The sequence below is a fragment of the Corvus moneduloides genome, chromosome 5 (assembly GCF_009650955.1).
Source record: "Corvus moneduloides isolate bCorMon1 chromosome 5, bCorMon1.pri, whole genome shotgun sequence".
In the NCBI taxonomy this organism is placed as follows: Eukaryota; Metazoa; Chordata; class Aves; order Passeriformes; family Corvidae; genus Corvus; species Corvus moneduloides.
The window spans coordinates 49052856-49075283 of NC_045480.1; the positions used below are offsets into that span (position 1 = coordinate 49052856).

Genomic DNA, 22428 nt, shown 5'->3' on the forward strand with positions numbered 1-22428 from the left:
ATTTCCTGAATTGCATATCCTAGGGCTTATGTTGAAGGGAAGCTATTGCCAATGATGGCCAAATGTAGCATTTTCATTACTTTGTCTGACCTTAAGGACTTGGCTCTTTAGTAAATACACTTATTATTTAATCACCAGAGTCTTCTTAAAAAAACATAAGACTAAACTGCTACTGCTCTGTAGGCCCAAACATGCAGGAAATCACAGAAGCTTTTCTGAACACTTTTAAAGAAACAAACATTCAGGAAGCCTGAATCAGCACCAAAGCCACAAAGTCCTTACACTGACTCATATTTAGTAAGACTTAGATGAAGCCTTTAGTCTTTATTATTGTCTTTCATGACATTAAACACTGAGCTTGACTCATGTTTGCCCACTTGCCATCCACTCAGATGCCCTATGGTTCTCTAGAGTAGCTGGCAGGCTGATGAGATTTTTTTGATGTGTTTGAGACAGCTAGTACTGTAAATTTTATTGCTATTAGGCACATTCCTAATTGTTCTAGATGAAGCTACCATATTCTTCACTGGAATATGTTACAGTGATAACCTACTAGAAGAATTGTTAATAAGCAACTTGCTTTTTAAGAATAGCAATGCTCCATGTTTATGGTGGTCAAGAAACTTCTGTGAGATAATTTGGCATGTGTATTATTTCTCATCACTCAAAATACAGAAGATAAAAACTGGGTCATGAATGCTAAATTATATTGTATGTCAGCATCACTTGTTAAGCTATTTAAAAGATTAATTTATTAAAGTACAATTTTAGTTAAAGATTACATTTTTTCTTTACATGAGAAGGAAAGCAAGACTGTGAAATGCACTCTTTAAATTTATTTAGTACAGTTAAATAGTTCTAGGGAATAAAAGGGAGAATAAGGAGTGCAGACAAGGGAGCAGTGTAAAATATTACTGTCTCCTTTGTATCTTAAGAGGAAAGGGAATTTGCAAAACCAATTAGTTCTGAACTTCTACAATCCACTAACATTCTTGTATTCCCCTCTTTTTTTCCTTTTGTGTTGGTTGGTTCTGGGATGGATTGTTCCACTGAGGCATTTCAGGAGCTTTCAAAAGAAGAAAGATGCACATCCAACAGAAGTTAGTAAAAATATACTCTAGCAGTTCTATGATTGTAATCATACTGGCACCACAAAACAATCCAAGCTGGCCACCTACTTCAGCTGTAATAGAAGAAAATAAACATATGTCATCCAAAGAATCTGGTTTAGTCTAGCAAGCAAACAAAACCCTGCCAGACTCAAGTGTTAAATAAATTCAATACACATAATCCATCACTTTAAGAAAACAGAATTAATATTCTTAAGAATGTTTACTGAAGAAGAGTAATGTGTTTCTGAAAATTCTAAATAAAGCAAGTACAACACAAGATATCCTACTGTGAAAGAGATACTTAAAATATTTACTACTTCTATGTCTTTTTAACTGTTCCCTTGCTTCTCATTCCTGTGATCTCCCTCTCCTCTCCAAATCCCCAAAACATCACTATTCTTACAGTCCTGCCTATGCTACAGCCATAAACTAGTGCCAGACTTAATTCTTACTCTCAGCTGCTGTCCGTATCCCAGGTTCTTTAATGGAATGACAGGAGACAGTATCAAAAATGACCATGAGACAGACATTATTATTACTGTTATAATATAAAAATTATGGCTTCTTGTTCAGAAGCCCACATAGGTTTTGGTTTAGGAGGAGAGACAATTATAAAAAGAGGGTTTAAAAAAATTGTTATTTTTAGATTAATTATTAATCAATAATAAATAAATAGTAAACATTCACTTACAAAGCAACTCAGAGACAGTCAAGGCTTTCTGCTGCTGTGTTATTTTGTAGCTCAAATCATGATATTTAATCTCAATGCGCACAAGGTTTTGCCTAATGACAAATACATAGAGTTTACTTGAGACAGTTGGGAGTGCAGTTCATTTTTACCAACATCTGTCAGCATGGTCTGAGTTCAGGGAGAGTGATGGTGTCTTTTAATGAAAAATTAGATGAGTGTTATCAAGATCGGTTACATCAGAGAAGGAAAAAACCCAAAGTCCTAATAACAACAGCACTTTGTCAGGAGTAGATCTTCATGCTGTGTTGAAAAAGTAGCTCTAGATCTGTACTGTGGGATAGACTCATACTTTTTAAGGGTCATTGATAGAAACTTGAGTGGAAATGTCAAGCAAAGTATAGTCTACCACTCTGGATTACATACTATTTAATTGTGCTTATTTCAATGGGCATGTTTGTGCAGAGCAGTGCTTGTCCTAAACTTGGATGTTCAGTTCTACCCTCTGCTAGTAGCCTCACTTCCCTAATTATATTCTTGCCTGCTGCCAAAGTGGAAGAGTAGGTAAATCTCAGTTGGAGCAAGACCTGTGTAATGACTGAGTGTAGAGCTCCTCTTTATTATATATTGCCTAGAGAAAGATTGTGCTTAAGTCCTAGACTGAATATAAAAATAATGGTTTTGGAAGAAAACAGACACAAAACCTGATTGCACAGCTAATGTCAATGTGTCGATGTCCAAGTAGAGTATTTGGACCAGTGCTGTTTAACATCTTTTTTAGTGACATGGACTGTGGCACTGAGTGCAACTTCAGCAAGTTTGTCAGTGACACCAGGCTGTGTGGTGTGACTGACATGCTGCTGGGAAGGGATGCCATTCACAAGGACCTGGACAGGCTTGAGAGGTGAGCCTGTGCAAACCTCGTGTAGTTCAACAAGGCCAGGTGCAAAGTACTGAATCTAGGTCAGGGCAAGCACAAGCACAAACATGGGATGGATGGAGAATAGAATGAGAGCAGCCCTAAGTGGAGGGACTTGGATGTTCATTGATGAGAAGCTCAACATGAATGAGCACCGTGCACCTGCAGCCCTCAGAGTTAGCCTGGACAGCATCGAAGGGAGAGTGACCAGGAGGTTAAGGGAGGTGATTCTGCCCCTCTACTCCACTCTTGTGAGACTCCACCTGGCGTGCTGCATCCAGCTCTGGGGCCCCCATCATAAGAAGGATGTGGAGCAAATCCAGAGGAGGCCATGAACATGGTCAGAGGGCTGGAGCACCTCACCTTTGAGGGCAGGCTGAGAGACCTGTGGCTGTTCAGCCTGGAGAAGAGAAGCCTCTGGAGTGAAATTATAGCAGCCGTCCATTACCTAACGGGGGCTTACAAAAAAGATGGAGAGGGACTTTTTACAAGGACATATAGGGACAGGACAAGGGGGAATGGCTTTAAACTGAAAGAGGGTAGGTTTAGATTAGATATTGGGAAGAAAGTCTTCACTGTGAGGGTGGTGAGGCACTGTAACAGCCCGTCCAGGGAAGCTGGGGATGCCCCATCCCTGGCAGTGTTCAAGGCCAAGTTGGAAGGGGCTTTGAGCAACCCAATCTAGAGGGTGCTATCCCTGCCCACAAGGATGGGAACTAGATGACCTTTAATGTCCCTTCCATCCAAAGCATTCTATGATTCTTCAGAAGTGTTAACAGCTAGAGGTTTTCGGTTTGACCGTGACAATAAGGTCATTTACCATTTTCATGAAAATAAAGTACTTTCTATACAAAATCATCCCTTCTCTTTCTTTGGGTGATAATTCTAAAACTCAGCAGTAATTTATAAAAATAATCTTTTTTTCCTAGCTTCTCTTAGTAAGGCTCCTGCCCTTATCATGGCAGAACTATCCAATAAATATTTAACTTTTTCCTCCTTCCATCGTCAGAAATAAATACATCTCTATGTTTTATAGTTTGGAATATGTACTCATTAATGTGTTGGCAGGATTCCTATTGGTTAAGGCCCAGTAACAGGGGAATGTCCTGTATGTTCCCTTGCTTAATTGAGTAATTACTGTGTTGCGCATGATGTTTACAGACAGTAAAATAATCAACAAAGATAAAATGTCTTCAAGGGATTAATATAGTTTGCATATAACAACAGGTTTAATTTTCATAATGTTCATTGGGAACAGACTTTTTAATAGGGCCTGTAGACGTAGGACAAGAGGTAATGGTTGAAAACTAAGAGAGGGTAGATTCAGACTAGGTACAAGGAAGGCATTTTTTACAGCAGGAGTGGTGAAACACTGGAACAAGTTGCCCCAAGAGGTGGTGAATGACCCATGTCTGGAAATGTTCAAGGTCAGGTTGGGCCCTGAGGAACCTGATGTAGTTGAAGACATCCCTGCTCATTGCAGGGGAGTTGGACTAATTGACCATTAAAGGTCCCATCCAACCCAACTATTCTGATTTGTATGGTTCCTGTTCATGTATAAACATATGCAAGCACTGCAGACTGATGGCTTCAAAAGTGAGAAAACTGAAGTTACTGAGACAATGAAACTCATATACTTCAAGAACCAAATTTTCTACATTTGTTTATAAACATACTTTGATGTTCTATATACTATGAGTTCAGGTAGCACCTGCCTTAATACTTATTTGTACTGCTGATATCTCTGGCTATGAGAAAGAGGCAATTCACTGTATGAAACTGTATTAAATTTTCTTTGACAACTAGATCATTTCTTTCTAGCAAAAAAAATCTGGCAATAATTCAGTTTTTTGATATATAATGCTTGTGTTTGCGAGGAAGTTTGGCATCAATTCATTATATCATAACAGTAAGGCACGTATGGTCTATTAAAGCATAAGGATATATGGCATCACTGAATTTAAAAGTATGCAGATTAGGTCAGTGCAGTCTGCATACTGAGCAGCACAGCTCTATGCATAACGTAAATCCTGTCCCCTTTTCTTGGATAGAAGATGTAGTCAGTAGTGTTGAGGTGTTTTCACACTAGAAGGTATCTTCTATTGGGTGGAGAACTACCTTCCTTTGCTGTGTAGTGCTTTCAATCACACACAACCATCCCCTTTCACTCTTCTGCTACCTCATGAGAATTAATATTGTACCAAAGATTTTCTAAATATCTTTTATAATATAAATGGTCTTAGGGAACTCTACTAACAGTGGAAAATATTATTAAATTTGTGGCATTGCCAATACAGTAAAACCTAGGTCTTCAGTGCTTACCAAGCTTCCTTTGGGAATAAGCTGAAAGGAAAAAAACTTTATATAGCATCTATTTGTGTTACTCATTGCCCTTATTTGTGGAAGTGTGAAGATTTCTTCTCTCTTGAATGGATGGCTCACATGGACTGTGAATAGGTTTGATAACCCTGCTTTTTCTTTAGTCTTAATTGAAGCAGCGATCAAAAAGCTTTGTTATAGGAGATCAGTGACAGAGAAGGTAATTGAGAATATTACTTTCTAATTGCATTATCTAATATTTGTTATCCACAGTCTTAGATGCATCTAAGTGTATTATATACATATATGTACCTATATGTCTAATACATACATACATCTATATATATATATGCATTTGTATAAATCTTAACCAATTTTGTCCAAGAGATTATGTTATCTCACAGACAATGTTATTAATACTGCACGTAAGAATATTTTTTAAGGTCATCTTTTCATCATACGCTCTGCTAGCACCATTATAAGCAATTGATAATTTCTTTGTTAGACAAGGTGTTAAGCAAGATTACCTGATGTATTCTGGGCTTTTCTTCAGTTTTGTAGAAAAATATTTTATGGCTTTTTCTCCTCCCAAGTTTGAATAGGTGACAGTGGTAGGATAATCTGTTTCTTCACATGGGGCAGGGCAAGTGGAATTGTGTGTTCCTACTGTACATAATCCTTTTATCTCTATATCATCTGAAATTTCAGAAGAAATAATTTATATAATATTTCTAAAAACGCACACAGTTTAAAAACTTTTTAAAAAATACTTTATAAACTACTTTTAACTGTCTTTAATGTGTGGGTTAATTATTCCCAAAAAAGTGGATACTTAGTCAGTTTTGAAGGAGCAAAGAAGTATTTGCAATTGTCCTTTGGGAAACTGGTTCACGATAATAAGGGTTGAGATATTTTTCTCACTTTTTCCAAAGAAATATAGCACCTCTAAGTCTTTCTGCATTCATTGGGGCTTTATGTGCTTATTATTTCTCACCCACTGTTAAGCAAAAGAACAACAAAAGACTTTCCATGTTCTGTGCTATCTTAAACATCTTTCAGAGCAATTCCAATTCTAATTTGCTATCATCTGATAACTATATAAAGACCTTGGTAAACTAAGTTCACTCTACCTTAATCCCTGCCTTCCATTTGGTAATTGGGCTCAGGACAGCTAAGAAGGCTTAGGGGAAGCTTTGTCTCTTCGAATACCAAAGAGAAGCCATAAAATTCTTCAGGTCTGGGTGCTCGTGAAAGTGGGGAGCCATTCCCCTAACAAGGTTCTAACAGAAAGTAATCATTACAGAAATCTGAGAAAGCTAGAGAAAAACAATGTAGATGAAAAATTGTAAGGCATAAATGTTTCCTAAATCATAAGCCATCACTCTGAGATGAGTACTGTAATGTCCTGCTTGTGATGCTCTATTTGTCCTGTTTGTGTGGTGGCAGAGGATGTGTCTGTTCATTCTGCTTGCGGGCTTGTCACTTTTGCAAAGCACAGAGGAGGAGATATCTCAGCTTGTTAGCTGATGATTTGAAATATTCTTCAGGGGTGCTGGGGTTGTGGATTTAATTCTGGATTGACAGCCTTTAGAGTTCCTAAAATAAATGCTCTTAGTAGGTCCTGCAGATACTGGATAAGTGTGCTCTTACTTGAGATTTTGTTATCAGATGACTTACCTCTCGTACACTGTCAGAGGAGAGTCAGCCCCTAACATGGGATCCTGGGGACCATATACCTACAGACCTTCTGGGGTTCAGCTCTGAATCCTATCCATCCTTCATAGGACTTTAGGGTCATTTTTGCTTAGTGCTCTGTGGTTTCTTTGAAATTCAGTCTCTGAATATCTATTAAGTAAAATAATATACATCTTCCCTGATGACAGGCTTTCAAAGATTGTGGTTAGATAAGAATGTGAACTTAGTAGAATCCATTTCAAAATAGCCACAGGAAAAAAAATGGGAAATGTTCACAGTAGTAGATCTGGCTTGAATGTTGCACACACCTAATCAAAACAGTCCCCCACCACCAACTTCTGAGTCTACTAATCACTCAGAGAGAGTCACATTACACAATAGAAACCAAGCAATTAAAAAGAAAACTTTCTGAAGTTCATGAAAAGTTACTTCTCAGATTACCTTTTAAAGTATTTTCCAGAAAGTCTGTTGTAAGTGACACATATCCACTGTGTGCAGATTATTTATTTATGGAAAAGAATTGCATTTGGAGTGCTTTCAAAATTTGTAATTAACTTTACTTTTAAAAAGATAAAACCTTAAAGTCCAGTGAATTATATTTTTACCAGTTAACAAACCTGTTATTACTGTGCGGTTCACCCTTCTTTGCACAGAGAATACAACATTGGATCTAGAAGGATGATACCATGAAGATGTGAAAATGCTAGCCAGAGGCTTGGTAACTGAAAACAGATTAGTTGAATATTCTTCCACTTTAAACCATTTCTGATTGCTAAAATGAATTCTTCTATTAGTTTTTTTTATATATACATATATATATATATATATATACACACACACTTATTTTTTGGAGTATTTTTTTGTGTGGTTTGTTTCTTTGTTTTTTATTGGACATACATTTCATGCTCTGTCTGGACTCTGTCTTCAGAATATTAAATGAACTGGGATGTACTCCATTTCAGATTACTTTCAGTATTTTGGTTTATTTTTGTCTACTGTTTGGAACCAGTTTAGAAAACATGAATATGAAGTTATTACTTACAGACTGCTGGATAAACACATTTGTAAAACTTCAGCAAGTCACATTCTGTTCCATTTCCTAAAAATAAATAAAAAGGTTTAGGAGCCTAAATTAACCATCTAACCCTTAGCTCTGTTTGTACTAAACTGAAATGTAATGTCATCAAAGCCTGCTCACAACTCCACGTTAATGATTACACAACTGAGAAATCAATTCAGTTGGGCACAGTGCAGTTGCAAACACCAGAAGTGGTACAGAGTGAAGAGACACAACAGACCAAGCCAGGAGGCTGCTGTTGGAGCAAGCATCTTCATGATGTGTACCAGCCAGAACTGCCTTTAAGCTTGTGGCTCACTCTTTGTGTTAGCTTGCTAAAGACAGGATTTTCTGCATTTCCTAGTGGAAATGATAAAAAAAAAAAACCACCAAAGTAAGGTAAATTTGCTATATGATTACATCCCATGTGTTTCTGCAGAAATTTTGAACTTCATGCAAGAGTTGTTTGGAGATCTAAGGGGTAAGATAGTATCCTGAGGTAGAGCAAAATTTTCAGATTTCAGATGGCCTCAGTTTCATCCCATTTTTAAATTTTTTTTCCCTCACATGGAAATGTTATGTAGCAGTTTAGAACACTTAATTCCAGAAGGCATTGCCCTCCTTCAGCTAACTGTCCTTGTATAAAACTGTCACCCCAGGCATAGAAGACCCAGACTTAATTGCCTTGGCAACCCCCTTTCCCTGGCAGTTTGCAGAAGACTGCCAACCTCCTTTCCCAGGGGGTCTGAAACAAACAGGCTAGAGCTTACACATTAATGGGTCTGCTTTATTAAGAACATTCTACCTTGCTTGAACATATTTAAAAAATACAATGAGTCAGAAAGTGCAGGCTTTCTTGCCCAGTAGTTGTGAAAAAAGAGGTGCAAAAGCCAGAGATTTGGGTTCCAGCTCTTGCTTTAGGTGACAATACTTTTGTTACATTTAATGCTGAAAAGGTGTGAGGGCTAAGTGTTACTGCTTTACATTTCTAGAGTGATTAAGAAGCTTGGATATTTGAGGGGATTATTACAGCATGCACCTGGTGCTCCACATTTGAGGCTGATTAGAAGGCTCCATAGAGCTTTTTGGCTTTTGTAGAGCCTTTGCTGCTGCCGGGATCTTTCATTGGCTCATGTGGGGGACCTCAGATTCTGTCTTCAAGCAAGCTCTTCTGCTGAATACCTGTTTGCAAAGTAAGTTGTCTGGGGTACATGTGAAAATATATGCCTTCTTAAAGGTTTAGTTCCAGCTCCTTAGGAATGTAGGTTGAAGACTGCAGACCTGTCTTGCATGCCTAAGGCATAACTGTTTCTTTCCATATTTTGGACTGTATCCTAAGAAGAGACAATGACCCAGATGCTAGGTCTAGGCTTGACCAAATATCTCGCTTGTTTTCTTGGAATTTTAATTAATCTCAGCTGGAGATATCCCTCATATATGTGCTCTATCTGCATGTGAGGTCTTCCAGGAAGATGATCAGTGTGTGGTATGATGATGCTCCTGAGAAATACCTGGAAGAATGAATGGCAAACAGCCACACCAGTCCTGTATGTACCGGGCTTTGCATTCCAACAAACATCCATTAGTACTATAAATCTTGTGGTACTGAAGCTTTATATCAGGCTTGCACTCTCCCCATGGGTATTCTTGGATAATTGACTGTAGGGTAATAATAACAAAAGATATAATCAATTTTTGGTCTCTGTTTTAAATGTAGGTATTGCTTTTTCACATTTTAAATTGCTGAAGAAAGCCTGTTGAAGACATAAGCTGTAACATTGTGATTTAATTACAGTTCGTGCTCTTGGGATTAAAAATTCATCTCTCTCTCAGCAAAAGTAGGGCCTGATCAGAAAGCCTAGTGCAAAATGGTACTCCACTCTGCTTGGATTCCACTAGGAATCTGAGACCCCCTTAATGGTAGCAGAATATGTTGATAGGGAAATGCTGTGGTGTCCTTTTATCGTTATCTGTCAATGAGGCTGTAAAGTTACAGGAAAGAAAGGCTGCCTTGATAGAGACAAATTAGGCAAACCAGTGATATCCTCCCCAAAAGAGCAGTAATTTTGTTTGTGTCTGGAGGAAATGTTATTTTTTGGAGTCTCTAAGGCATAATAAATATTATGCATTCCAAAATGTCTAATTCATTGTCAGTGCTTCAGAAGAGAATTAGAGACAGTAAAAAACACTACTTCCAGGTCATGGACAAAATCCTTACCTTCAGCTGGCGGATTGCGACCCGTGCGTGCATCCCCACTGGTGTCAATAAACCTAAACCATCAAAGCGTGGAAGCTCTTGGGGTGAATGGATAATAAAAGTTACTCCAGCATCAGTATAACCAAGAGTAGGTTCATCAGTGAATTTGTCCTAATACAAAAAGAATTGTTTAAGGTAGTTTTGGCTTTGCTTATGATCTGAAGCTTTAGCTATATTTTTAATGTGGTACTATGCTATTTAGTAACATTTTTGGCAATTTACAGGAAAGTACAGCAGCAAACTGACTTGAATTTCCTTTGTTCCCCTCTGTGGGTTTCCTTCCAGTTGCTATAAACTTTTAACCTTTTTATTCCTTTTGGCATCCCCCAATTTTAAAAGCAAGAAATCATAGATGAGCATTTACTCATAACTTGGATATTTGTTCCTTTTACTTGCAACTACCCATCACATTTTAGCAAACTTTCCATTATTCTCTTCAGAACCTTTCACTACTGACTCATAATTCCAGAGAACAAAAGCAAATGTCTAAGTTGTTTATCTTTGGTTTTATTTCCTGTTCTCACAAGGTGATATTCCCTGTTTTCTGCTTTTTGTTGGTCGAAGACAATGTGAGAAATAATTTACAGTTCAAAGACCAGGTCTTGGCTGGCATTGAGCTGCTGCAGCTGCTGTAACTAAAATTTAGTGCTACTTAGAAAGTGGCACCAGGTGACCTTTGCTACTGGGCCTTTTATTAAATGAACTGCTTGTATAAAATTAAATCACTCTTCTGATGACGTGTTTCAGTTGTAGGTGGACAGTGCATGTATATGCTCACTCACAACCTTCCCCCCACCCCTTAGCTGGGGACAGAGTCAATAATAATTCTGGTTTTTTAAATCTCTATTTGGGTCCTTCCTTTAAAATACTCTCTCACTTGGAAATAGTCTTGATTTAGAATTTTGTGCATGAAATTCTGAAGGTCTGGGTAAACCAAATCAAACAAAAATCCCAAACCAAAGAAAAAAACTCCTCCACTAATTTATAAGTTACTACATGATTTGTTGTTATAATCCTGAGGATAGCTGTACCTGCTGGACATCAAAAAGCAAATGTAAGCCTCTTCCAGACAAACTCACTCTTTTTGCGGAGAGATCATTGTGATTAAAAGTAAAGCAGTTTCCATATTCGGTGAAAACATGTTCAAAATCCTTCAATAAAGGAAAACAGGGAAGAGTGAAATGAAACAAAGAGCATTGAAGTTTCCTTAATAATTACAATGCAAGAGAGGAACTACTAGGGTTGTTGGATTATTTTGGTTGTTTTATTTTCCCCCCCACAAAGTGCTCAATATTACAATCAGAAAAGTGGTAATTAATGGAAATATTCAAAAGTATTTCAGTCCTTTCTATAGAAAGTAAAGTTTAAAGGAGAAATTTTGCATTTTTTATTAATACTTATGAGCTGCTCAGAATAATTTAATGAGGTCCTGTGTTATTTCTATACCTGTTACATTATGTAGAAATTATATATTCAAAAATAACTTTTTAATTTTTTCCATTAGCTGCTTAGTGAAGACTGTTTCAAAACTAATTGTCATGTTACATATGAAAATACAATATTTGCATTTTTTCCTGAAAATGCCTCATAATTTAATATGACTGCATCTCATTGCTTTAGGTTTAGTTATTAGCACTAGTGTCTTCCAGTTAAGAGAAGTCTCTGATGCCTAATTTCAGACTCTAATGTCTTATTTTAGAAACTACAGCATATCTAAAGGTTAGATTAAACTGAAAGAATGTAGAACTAACTTTTTGGTTCACATTTTCTGTTTAAGTTGGAAATCCTTTACGGAAGAATCAACATAAGAATGGGATGATCATATTTTTTGGCTGTTGTCCAAAATTCCCAAAGATGGGGTATTTTCATTGCGATATTTAAAATTCCTGTGGATTCTGCATATAGTTACCCTGGCTATCTATATTCTTGACCTCAAGAACAAAGCTATGAAAAACTTTGTTCAAACTGTCCTTCATTACAGGCTGGGAAAGGTTGTTAGATACAGCCTGGAGGTATGACAGCTTTCAAAGGCTGCTGTCTGTGCAGAAGTGGCATTAGGCAGAGAGCAATTTAAACTGAAATCCCATCTTAGAGCTCAGAGAGTCCAGCAGGCTGCCTGTGCAGTCAGTGGGAGAATCGAGGCCCTCGGGGTAATTTAGAGTTAGACTTTTGTTCTCTATTGCCTGACTATAAGGGAACAAAGGGGGAGTAGCTGGGAGAACTAGATGTCTTATGTTGAGTGTAAGAATATATCCCCTTCCTCTCCATGCTACTGTTTTAATGAAATAAACATATTTACCTGTGGGTAACATGGCTTTCCAAAAAAATCACATTCTAGCAATGTGCTGCTGTTCAGATAAAACCCATTTTTCCTTGTAAACTCTTTGATGCTGAAGTTCTGGTTCCCAAGAAGGAAATCATTTAACTCCTGGGAATATTTATCTTCCATAGCAAATTTTTTGAGTATTGCAGATACAATGTTCCAAACTAAAAAAATTACTTTCAGGTTGCTCACTGCATGAGCTTGAAACCTGTCAGTGAGAAGGAGAAAGAATTGCTTGGAATTCTGCAGTTATAGGACTGATCTCAAGGCTGCTCTTGACAAAACTGTGACACAATTTTTTGTCTGCTCGCAAACTATAAGTGATTCTTGCCCAGCAGGTTGCAGTTTGATTCCTAGAACATGGATAAACAATATAGTGTCTATCTCTAGGAATGTATCTTCCATACCTGGAAACAAAATGGACATCTTCCAATGGTTATTCTGGCCAGTCATACAGGAAACATTTATGTTGTATGTGGTATTCAAAATTAAAAACCAAATCCCCTGCATAGATTAACAATTCACATAAGCCAACAAGCAGATTTGTAGAACTCATGACAAGCTGAACAATTGCATTTATAAGTGGGAAACTAGCTGAGAGGAGCTATCTCTTTCAAAAAAAGCTGTCTTAATTAATTTGGAAAATTGAACTCTTAAGTGCATCTGCAATAATCTATGTACCTGCTTTACTAAGGCACTACACCCCAGTGTAGAGACAGTCTACCTTCCCATGAGCTGGTGGCACAGTGGCTTAAATCAAGCGTGAGCCTTACTCTTTGAATCCACTAGAAAAGTCTCAAAAACGTGATGAGACTTTGGTGGTGCTTTCCTTGTGCACAGCATTGAAGTTCTTTATTGAAGTAAAGTAAGGCTTTACAGAAATTATAACTTTGAAAAGAGAATAAGCACAAATGAAACTATGCCATGTTCTTTAGCATTGACATTTTATCTTATTTTAAAAAATGTATTAATATAATGTATTTGTGTAGTAGCTCTAATGCCCCAGTTTAAGGAAGATTAATAGGATCAGCTCTTCACAACTGAATTTGAGTCAAAAAATAAAGACAGAGGGAGTTCTGTGCCTCTTTGTCATGCTAACAAAAAACTCCTACTTACTAAAAACTGGAGGGGAGGATAAGCACAGCATGAATGGCAGATGGATATAGCAGGAAATTTTTACAAAGATGGAAAAAAGCCATGCTCAGTAGCTGACTCCTTACAATGTGCTGCTGCTATGGTTACAAGAAGCAAGGCACATTTGTAACAGCCAGCCCACTGCAACCAGAGGTACTTCCATCTGCAGTGCATATTGTGAGGTATAACACAGGGTGGCTTTATGCAGGTAATGGGAAGGTGGCATAGGGAGGAAGAATGACTTGGACTTCTGGCTAATTCTGCTAGCAAAAGGTAGAAACTAAGAAAACTTACTATTTTTTGAGGAAAAAAATAGGTGGATAAACTTTCTGTGCTTCTAAAACTGTTCCTGAATTACGTATTTGCTCTAAAAATCAGGCTGTGGTTTTACTACGTTATTTTTGAAGTGGCTGCACTGAATTGGCAGTTGGCCACTGTCTTCAAATGTAGAAATCTGGAGTGAAGTTCTTGCTTAGACACATGACTTCCAAACAACCCAAATGCTTTCCTCCTGCAGAAACCACAGACATCAGCTGGAGCTGTAAAGGTTGAGCACCTCTGAAAAACGAGTATCTGTTTTACCTAAGATTTTTACTTTTGTATGAGGTTTCTATTTAAAATCATCAGCTAATCTTGTCTTTTATTTTTAACTTGGGTGTGGCTGATGACTGTCCCTTAGTTACACTGTAAAAGCAACACTTCTACATAGAACACTACCACCAGAGGAGTTTTTCTATTCCAACTTCTGTTGTGAAACTTAAAAATCCTGTCATCTGAATGAAGGGGAAGATTATAAAAGCAACCTCCCTTTCTTTATTCTCATATTCTCATCTTCATTTAAGTATCATGTGGTGGTGTGGAAGACATGCCCCTCATAGCCATGTTTCCCTTGGTTTATGTGATTTGTCCAAACAAGCTGTGGAACCCGACTGCTTTCAGATAAAGATGTGTTGTGGCTCAAGAGCAAACAACAGACCTCATTTTTACCTGTTCAAGTTGCAAAAGGTCACAGAGGGGAACTTGATGTTTTCCACGTACTGAACCACCACTGTACTTGTGGTTGGCCAGCTGAAGTAGTAGATGAAGCGACTGCAGATCTGCCAAATGACAGTGGCAAGGCAGCCTGCAACTATCAGCAGCCACAGCACTCTGCGAGCCTTGCTCTGCGTGTGGACAACGTTATGCACGCCATGAAATGAAGTGGATGACACAAACTCCTCATGATACCTCCTTCTGTCTTCCAAATGTGGCAGCAGTTTCTTTATTAAACACAACCGTATCTTTTCCAATATTCCTGAATATGGAACAAAGGGAAAACATTTTTAAAAAACACCATTTAACCGTCACTTAAGAAAGGAATCCACATAATTCTGATGCTGAAAAGCAGATGTAAAATTTCCCTTTAATTGTAAATTCTCTCTTTAAGTGGAGAACTCGTTTCTGAGGATGGAAGAGTTGTGTGCTAAGAGATGAGCTCAGTGCTGCCCTGAGTACAAACTATATCTTGCAGTATTTCAAGCCCACAAATGTTTAAGCACTTTAATTTAAAAGAATAGTTCCACTTCTGGGGGAAAAACTGGATTTTGACATACCTCAGGGATCTAAAACCATATGTTGCTGTGAACCTAATGTGAAAAATTAAACATCTCATTTTTGCAGTAACAACCCAATAAAGGACTGGTCCTTCACACATGCTCTGACAAACAAGGTTAAAAATTAATTATGTGAATGCTATAAAAGGGAATTTCACTCTTTCACTATTAAAAATTTCAGAATAAGACTTGGAAGGTTACAGGTTCCAAAGAATATCTAATCTCATTTTCTTAGGTTCATACTTGTCTGATTCCATACCTTTGAATCGGGGTGGGTTTAGTTTTCATTTGCCTCATGTTTTCTATAAACGGATATTAAAATAAACCAAGCCAAACAGTTTTTAAATCTAAGTTTAAGGGCTATAACAGTAATGAATGTTATCAGTACCTGGAACTTTCTTATGCTTTATGCTGAATAATCTTTTGGACATGGATTTAAAAACATTTTCTCTCCCAAAATACCCAAATGAGGGAAACTTCATGAGACCTTTTTTGTACCTTGTCATAATTGGGTCACTCTCTTTGCAAAGTGCTTCTTTTACGGGTCACTATCCGCTACTTTATTTTGACATTAAGTAAATCCATAAGAACAGTAAATCAAAGAAAGTATGTGAGACAGTTATTAATATCTGAAAATATATTATTTAAACCAGTGTTTAACATCAATTAAATACTTCCCTTCTTTTTTTAACCAAAAATTAGGTTTGATAGTGTAGTAGGAAGACAATATAGCCTTTTAAAGACTGACTTACTTGAGGCTATTACAGTCAGGCAAAGGAACAAAGGGATGTAAGAGTCATCTGCCAAAGCCACATTGGGACCAAATCAGTACTCAGGGGTGTTTCTTTGGTCCACAGTCTCTGGACCATGATAATGAAATCCCAGATGGTGCCGGGTTTCAAAATGTTTCTGAAGGGAAAGAATTTACTTTATGTTGTTCTTTTAAGGTCTGTGTAAGAACTTTGATCAATATTACATAATTTACTATGAATCTGTTTTATCATCAGTTTTCCGCTACAAAACTGTTCAAAAATTTCTCTCCTAGCTCTAGTGACTATTGGAGCCCACTGCAAATCTGTTCAGCCGTGTGTGGTTTTGTACATCGTGCTGGAATGGAGTGGATTTCTGATTTTCTCTCTCACCAGCACATGGGCAGTGGGGCGAATTCTTTGCATGTTCCCCAAAAAGGAGCAGAGAGAAGTACATTTCTAACATGTCTGCATCTGCTGCCTATAGACTCCAACAAGAGACCACAGGCAGGTCAGATCCTTTTCTCAAAGCATAGTGCCATGTGTGTTTATTTCTCCTGTATGCACTGTGCTAGGTACAAGAATGATAGCATGTCCCTACATAAAACTCCAGTGCCATCATAAAACACTGGTTACCTTAATCAGCAGAAGTGCAACTTTGAATCTATGCAAACATGTAACTAATCCTATTTCAGCTCTTGTGCATAGCTAGTACAGTAAATAGTAGGAAGTAGAAATGATGTTTCACCTGATTGCAAAAGTTTTGCTTTTAATGCTTAAGATTATCTAACAATAGCATGTTGCTGCTTTAATTATTCTGGTTTCTCACCAGAGGAATTAGCACCACTTTGTCAGCGTCTTAAGGAATCCTCACCCTACTTCCCGATTTGTTTAGAAAATGCTATTATTAAAAAAAAAAAAATTAAGAAAAACTATTGTTAGTTACGCCAAGTAGGGGTGAAATGGTAAACTTCTGGTGTGAAATTGCTCACGTGGGGTACATTGGAAAATAGTATCAAATATGTAAATTGGGAATAGCCATTGATTTGTGATTTGCTCTGTTTATGAGGAATAGATACATTCCAGTGATGTATTATTAGTAATAGAATGGTTATTCCAGGTCTTAGTTAGCAAATAGTAAAATAATACACCACAATAATGGATGGGCATGAGATCATAAATGATTAATCCTTCCTTCCCTTTAAGGATGGGTTGTCACATCCTATGCTGTGCAACACTTAGGCTGTGTGTACCTGGCCTAAGGTTGTGTAACCAACATAGCCGAACTAGCTGTAAGAGAGTTAGAGTATCCAAGTTGCTGCTAGATAGACAGTAAGGCCTTGTAAGGACTTAGACACATAAGACAACAAGTGCTTTAGAGCACAATGTTCTTTTAGTAGTAATACAAAGTACATTTAATGTAGCTACTTGAAAAAAAAAACCAGTCAAACATATCAATAAATCAAATTTTTATAGCAGATTTGGAGCGTAGAGAATGGATAAGTAAAAAAGTAAGGACTTAGAGGAATCCAGCTTCAGGAGCAAATGACATATTAGGAACCAAATATAGGACCTGCATGTAAGAACTAGTACTGTAGCTTGTATGTTCAGGATGGGCTGCAGGTGCTTTGCCTCAGGAAACATTGATTACTGGAAAAGCCCTGAGAGCCATCAAGGTTAGACAGATAAACCTAATTTCCCAGTAAATGTTGTTAAAGAAGAAATTACTTCCCTGCATGTATAACTAGGGATACATGGGCATACTGTTATGGGCTTACAGAAATTAAAATAGAAATTCACATAGTAATAGGGACATTCAGAAATTATCTCTTCATAAATTCACAGTGTCTTTAATGTTAATGTTATAAATTGGATTTAAAGGGTTTTTTCACTTCAGCCAGCAGGCAACTGGTAACCATCTATAACTGCTTGCACAGTAACTGATAGATAATAAGAATAGGCTCCTTGATCTAGTGGAGAAAAAGATATAACAGGACTGAGTGGGAAGAACTGGAAGCTAAGCCGTAGGGGAAATAAGGTACAACACTTTTGTTTTTGTAGTCCTGATGTTTAATTGTGATTGGATTTTCACTAATACACTTTAAAAAATGGCTTTTTAAAAGATCACTTATCTTCATCCAGAGCTCTTACCTGAAAGAAGTTATTTTGGGAAGGTTGTATGGCCTCTCTGCTAGGGTTAGTTAGTCTAGATAGATTTCTGATTTCCTCTTTGCCTTAATCTAAAGATCATTCAAGTGTGGTATTATTCAGAGAAGGAATTGCCTAGTTAAAACTGTATTAGTATTATTCTAAATACACAGAGGACCAATAGCTAAAGACTTTTTTATTTTCTTAAGTAAGCATACAAATTATTTTCTACAAGCTTTTTTGAGCTCTCCCTTCTTCTTTGTATCTTGAAAAGGTACACTACTGCTACTTTTGGACAGGATGACAACAAAGCTCTAAAGTACTCTAATATACCTAGTCACGTACCTTTGGCATCTGATTGAATGAATCTCCCAAGCTGCTCCATGAGGCCGTGCTTATTTCAGTAAGGAAGGGATGGATAGAAAGCTGCCTTACCACTGTGGTCACTGCTGGGTAATGGCTTTTATAGAACACTAAATGGGAGGTGATATTCGATGACACATGGGACCGGGTAATTTACCTGCCAGGGTTGCTATGTTTTGCCTTTCATTAACATGGTCCTCAATGTAAAAGAGAAGATTATTTTTATTACAGGATCAGACGTATGCATTTATATAAATTTCAATTACATATTATGCTAATAGTAGTACAAGTGCACTTGTGCATTGCATCACCTTGCAAATTTCTTTCGTATTTTTTCCTTTTGTTTTAGAAAGGCCGGTTATCTTCACAGAAATTCTGTGCTGTTCAGAACTGAATAGCTTCTCTTGAAATAGATAAGGAGCTCCTTCTTGGTCTGGAGGGTAATAAATGTCTCTCACTAGGTTCCCATCAGGAACAAGATGCAGTCCAGTCACACTTTGAACAGCTGTCTTCATGACCAGCTCCAGATTTCATATTCTTGTGGACTTCAGCAAAAATGAGCTGATACTCATAAGAACCCACCCTGTAAGCAAGGATGAATATACATGCAGGGTTAATCATTCCAGCAAGGCCTTACGCAAAAGGACAGAGACTGCTTTTGTGTTAATGTGCGATATTATCTTGCTTGAAATTTATTTCAAGAAAAGAACTGAACATCTAATAAAAGTGAATTAAAAGACTAGAAAATTCAAATGTGGGATGTACTTGATTAACGCTTTAGGAAAATATAAGGAAAAAGCCCCCCTCGCATTCTCTTTCTGAGCTGTGTTTTTGTTTCTCTCTGTTAGTAATTGTCCAGGTGATCACCTACAGTGTTCTTGGGTTATCAGGTGTATTAGCTTGGCTCCTTGGTGTCTCACTGCCTGGTTGTTTGCCATTTTCTGGTTGTCCTTTTAATGCTACACGCAGCAAGGTAAAGCACTGAACTCCATTTAGTTGTTCCTGGCTGACAAGATTCTGTACTCTACTTCTTGGAATTCCCAGCTCCATTTGTCAGTGTTGCCTCACTGGTGGGGCTCTCTGCCAGGGCAAGCTTTGCACAGCACTTGTGTTGACTCAAGCAGTTTTTCAAGATCTGTTTGTAACTTGACCCCAACTGATGCTCTGCCGAGCAGTTGCTGAGCGCTGCAGATCCATTGAGTCTTATTGATGCTAACCACTGTAATTCACAGAACCTAGACACCACCTCTTGACCAAGTTGCTTGAGCTCATAAAACGAATTATGTCAATCTTTTATACTGTTATGTGCATAGAATTAGGAAGTACAAACTGTAAGTTACTTGCTCTCTATACAGAAAATGATTCAACTTTTTTTTTTTGTGTTGCTGCCTTAAAAAGAGTTGTTACGCTTATGTAATACTTTAGATGAACAAGGCTGTTGTTGTCCCACTGTGTTTTACATAAGAAACTGATTTTGAAAAATTTCTTTCTTTTATGGTTGTTTTATATTAATTCTTAAGCAAACACTAAGGGGCGAGGACCACCCATCTTATGTTTGTTCATCCTTCCCAAATGGCTTGGACAAACAGTTTCCAGGTTGTAAATTGGTCACAGGCAGCTTGCTCTGTCCACTCACTCCTAGCATTTGTATCTGGTTATTTAAACCATTCCCTAATACTTAATGCCGTAAAGATTAGGAAAACCAACTGCTGACAGAGGTGGTCACCACTTTTTGCATTCATACATAACGCAAATTTTGTACTCAAATTGTTATTTGAAGTCAGTCTTAAGTGCTGTTCAGTTCTTATGTTGTGGTGCTAAATTAAAAAATAATGCTGCAGCCAATGTAACTACATAGCTATTTCCTGAGGCAAATAGATAGAAACGTTTCTGATAAAGTTAATTCTTTATAGCCTAGTTGCAGCAAAATGTCTTCTGAGAATTCTTATGTGTTGCTGAGATAAAATACATGCATGCACAAGTATGTATTTGGTGTATATTTAGCTTCATTAGGCAATTTTGTATTTTTTAAAATCTGTTAAAATGTTTCTTTCCAATGCTTGTTACATTGCATGACACTCTGTAAGTGCTTTCTTGGCATTAATGCTACTGATGTTTGGCTTTGCTTTCTTTTTTTAATAGAAACATCTCAAATATTATCTACTTTTAAGACAGAAGTAATGCATTTGCTAATATAGCAGACTACAAATACTTTTACTCAATTCATACAAAAATAGTAGCAAAAAGGGAAAAGAGAGGAAAAAACAATGGAGTGATCACCATCTGGATTGTTATAATGTGTTGTCATTGCCATTTCATGGAAGGCTGGTAACTAATGGTATATGCAAGCATCTGTCTTGCTCCTTCCTTCAAGCATGTACTGCCACTGGATTCAGCAATGGGGGACAGCAGGGTAGAAGGGGCTGCAGCAGAAGGTGCTCAAGGAGAGTTTGAGGACTGGTTGAGTCTCTCTCTACCTTGAGGAGGAATCAGCTATAACTGGAGAAATTATGAGCTCTCATTGTTTTCTCGTGCTTACAGATACTAATATTTCCTTACTTATTGTTTTCTTATGTCTGAGTTACCTTGCCATAATTTAAACCAGTTACTCCTTTTCCCATGCTCTGGTATATTGGAAGTTGCTTATAGCTCTTCCTTTTGAAAGGAAGATATTTCTCACTTTTCCCCCAAAATCTTCTCTTAGTTATACAGTGAAATTCTTTCCATCTTTCTTAAGGGCCATATTTTCTACATCGAACATTCATTGTTCTTGCCATCCTCTTCTGAGCCCTTTCCACATTGTCTTCATCTGTCTTGAAGAGTGGTGCCCAGGACATAATATAATGGATGAATTATTTCTGATGCTGGATGGAAAGGACGGATTCCATGCCATGTATAAAGTTTCTGTTTAAAAATTCCAGTATAAGATTTGCTCTAAAGAATTTCTTATTTGCTAGTTTGGTTATCACAGCTGAAGTTCAAAAGTACTGCTCTTTGCATCACAGAAACTGCGTATTATTGATCTCAGTGCATCAAGGTAATATTGAATTCTAGCTCCCATCTGCCAGCATGCTATTAGACCTTCCAGGCTGTTCTGATTTGTCAGTTTAAGAAGTGTACAACCTATTCCATCACCCCAGCCATTAAAGATAATACTGAACAGGACAAGATTAGCAGATTTTTATCAACATTTGTGCTAAACCAGCCCTTTGCACTTGCCAGACAGCTGTACCATGGAGTAAACAGCAGCATGAACTGAGCCACGTGGAGGCATAGGAGTATCTTATGGTTCCAGGTTTGTGCTTCACTGGATCTGACAGGTAACCAGGACTGGAATGTTCAGGAGGGGAAGAACAACAGCCTTCCTGTACTAAAGAATTGCACCCTGCAATGTTTGGCTGCAAGGCATTAATAGAGGGTAGGTTTGCCTTGGGACAATGCTGTGGTATGTGTTCAAGGTATGTTGTTTCTCCTAAGTTTATAGTTCTGGCTGGCATTGATACATTTACATTGATTGAAAGAGGGTGTTTGGACAATAGAAGTGAAAGAACATTTTCTCCATACTCAGGGAATAACTATCAGTCAGAAATTATCAGCATGTGAAAGAAATACTACTGCATTCTGCTGAGCCACAAATGAGAGAGAGAAGGGGGAAGGTTGTGCTGGGATGTGTGAAACACAGATGGAAGTTAAAAGTATGCTGGGAAGTGATGATACAGTTCTTTGTGTTTAAGAATTTGAACAAATGCAGTATTTAAAAAGAAAAAAAATAATCTTTCCAGCACTATCTCATCTCTTTGTTTGTAGTTTGCAAGACCTTGAGCTCTGTTCCTCCCCCAGGTACAAATGTCTGATTGGATTATTAATATTGCATCAACTTCAGGCTTGTTTGTTTTAGCCTGGAGTCACCCAATTTTAGTTTTCTTAAAACCAACTGTTAATTTCAAATGCTAGTTAGATAGCAAGTCCAGTTTTGAAAATCACGAAACACTAATTTCAGCAGAGGACACATTTTGGTGCCAAGTTTATCTTCTGCTCTTCACCTTCCTTTCATGCGTCTTTATTCACCTGT

The 22428-nt window shown here is 37.5% G+C and overlaps 1 protein-coding gene across 1 annotated transcript; it reads right to left on the reverse strand.

Annotated features, from left to right (window-relative positions):
- Window positions 1-983: 983 nt before the first annotated feature.
- On the reverse strand, window positions 984-18511 carry ASIC5 (acid sensing ion channel subunit family member 5). The gene is made up of 10 exons (XM_032110199.1): window positions 18339-18511; window positions 14492-14798; window positions 12347-12578; window positions 11079-11198; window positions 10009-10158; window positions 9302-9449; window positions 7776-7832; window positions 5566-5734; window positions 1804-1895; window positions 984-1183 (listed from the first exon to the last, which is right to left on the reverse strand). Exons 1-10 carry the CDS (start codon window positions 18376-18378, stop codon window positions 984-986), a joined length of 1515 nt encoding a protein of 504 aa, XP_031966090.1. The 5' UTR covers window positions 18379-18511.
- Between the last annotated feature and the right edge of the window lie 3917 nt (window positions 18512-22428).

What these genes read in the sequence shown, in the direction of transcription:
- ASIC5 (XM_032110199.1), bottom strand. Translation starts at nt 18,378, where the DNA reads ATGGAGCAGCTTGGGAGATTCATTCAATCAGATGCCAAAG. An exon ending in ACCTTTTGCAACTTGAACAG is followed by an intron (nt 12,579 to 14,491) that starts GTAAAAATGAGG and finishes TCTCACTGACAG; the next exon opens with GTTTCAAGCTCATGCAGTGA. An exon ending in TGCTTTTTGATGTCCAGCAG is followed by an intron (nt 10,159 to 11,078) that starts GTACAGCTATCC and finishes TTTTTGTATTAG; the next exon opens with GACAAATTCACTGATGAACC.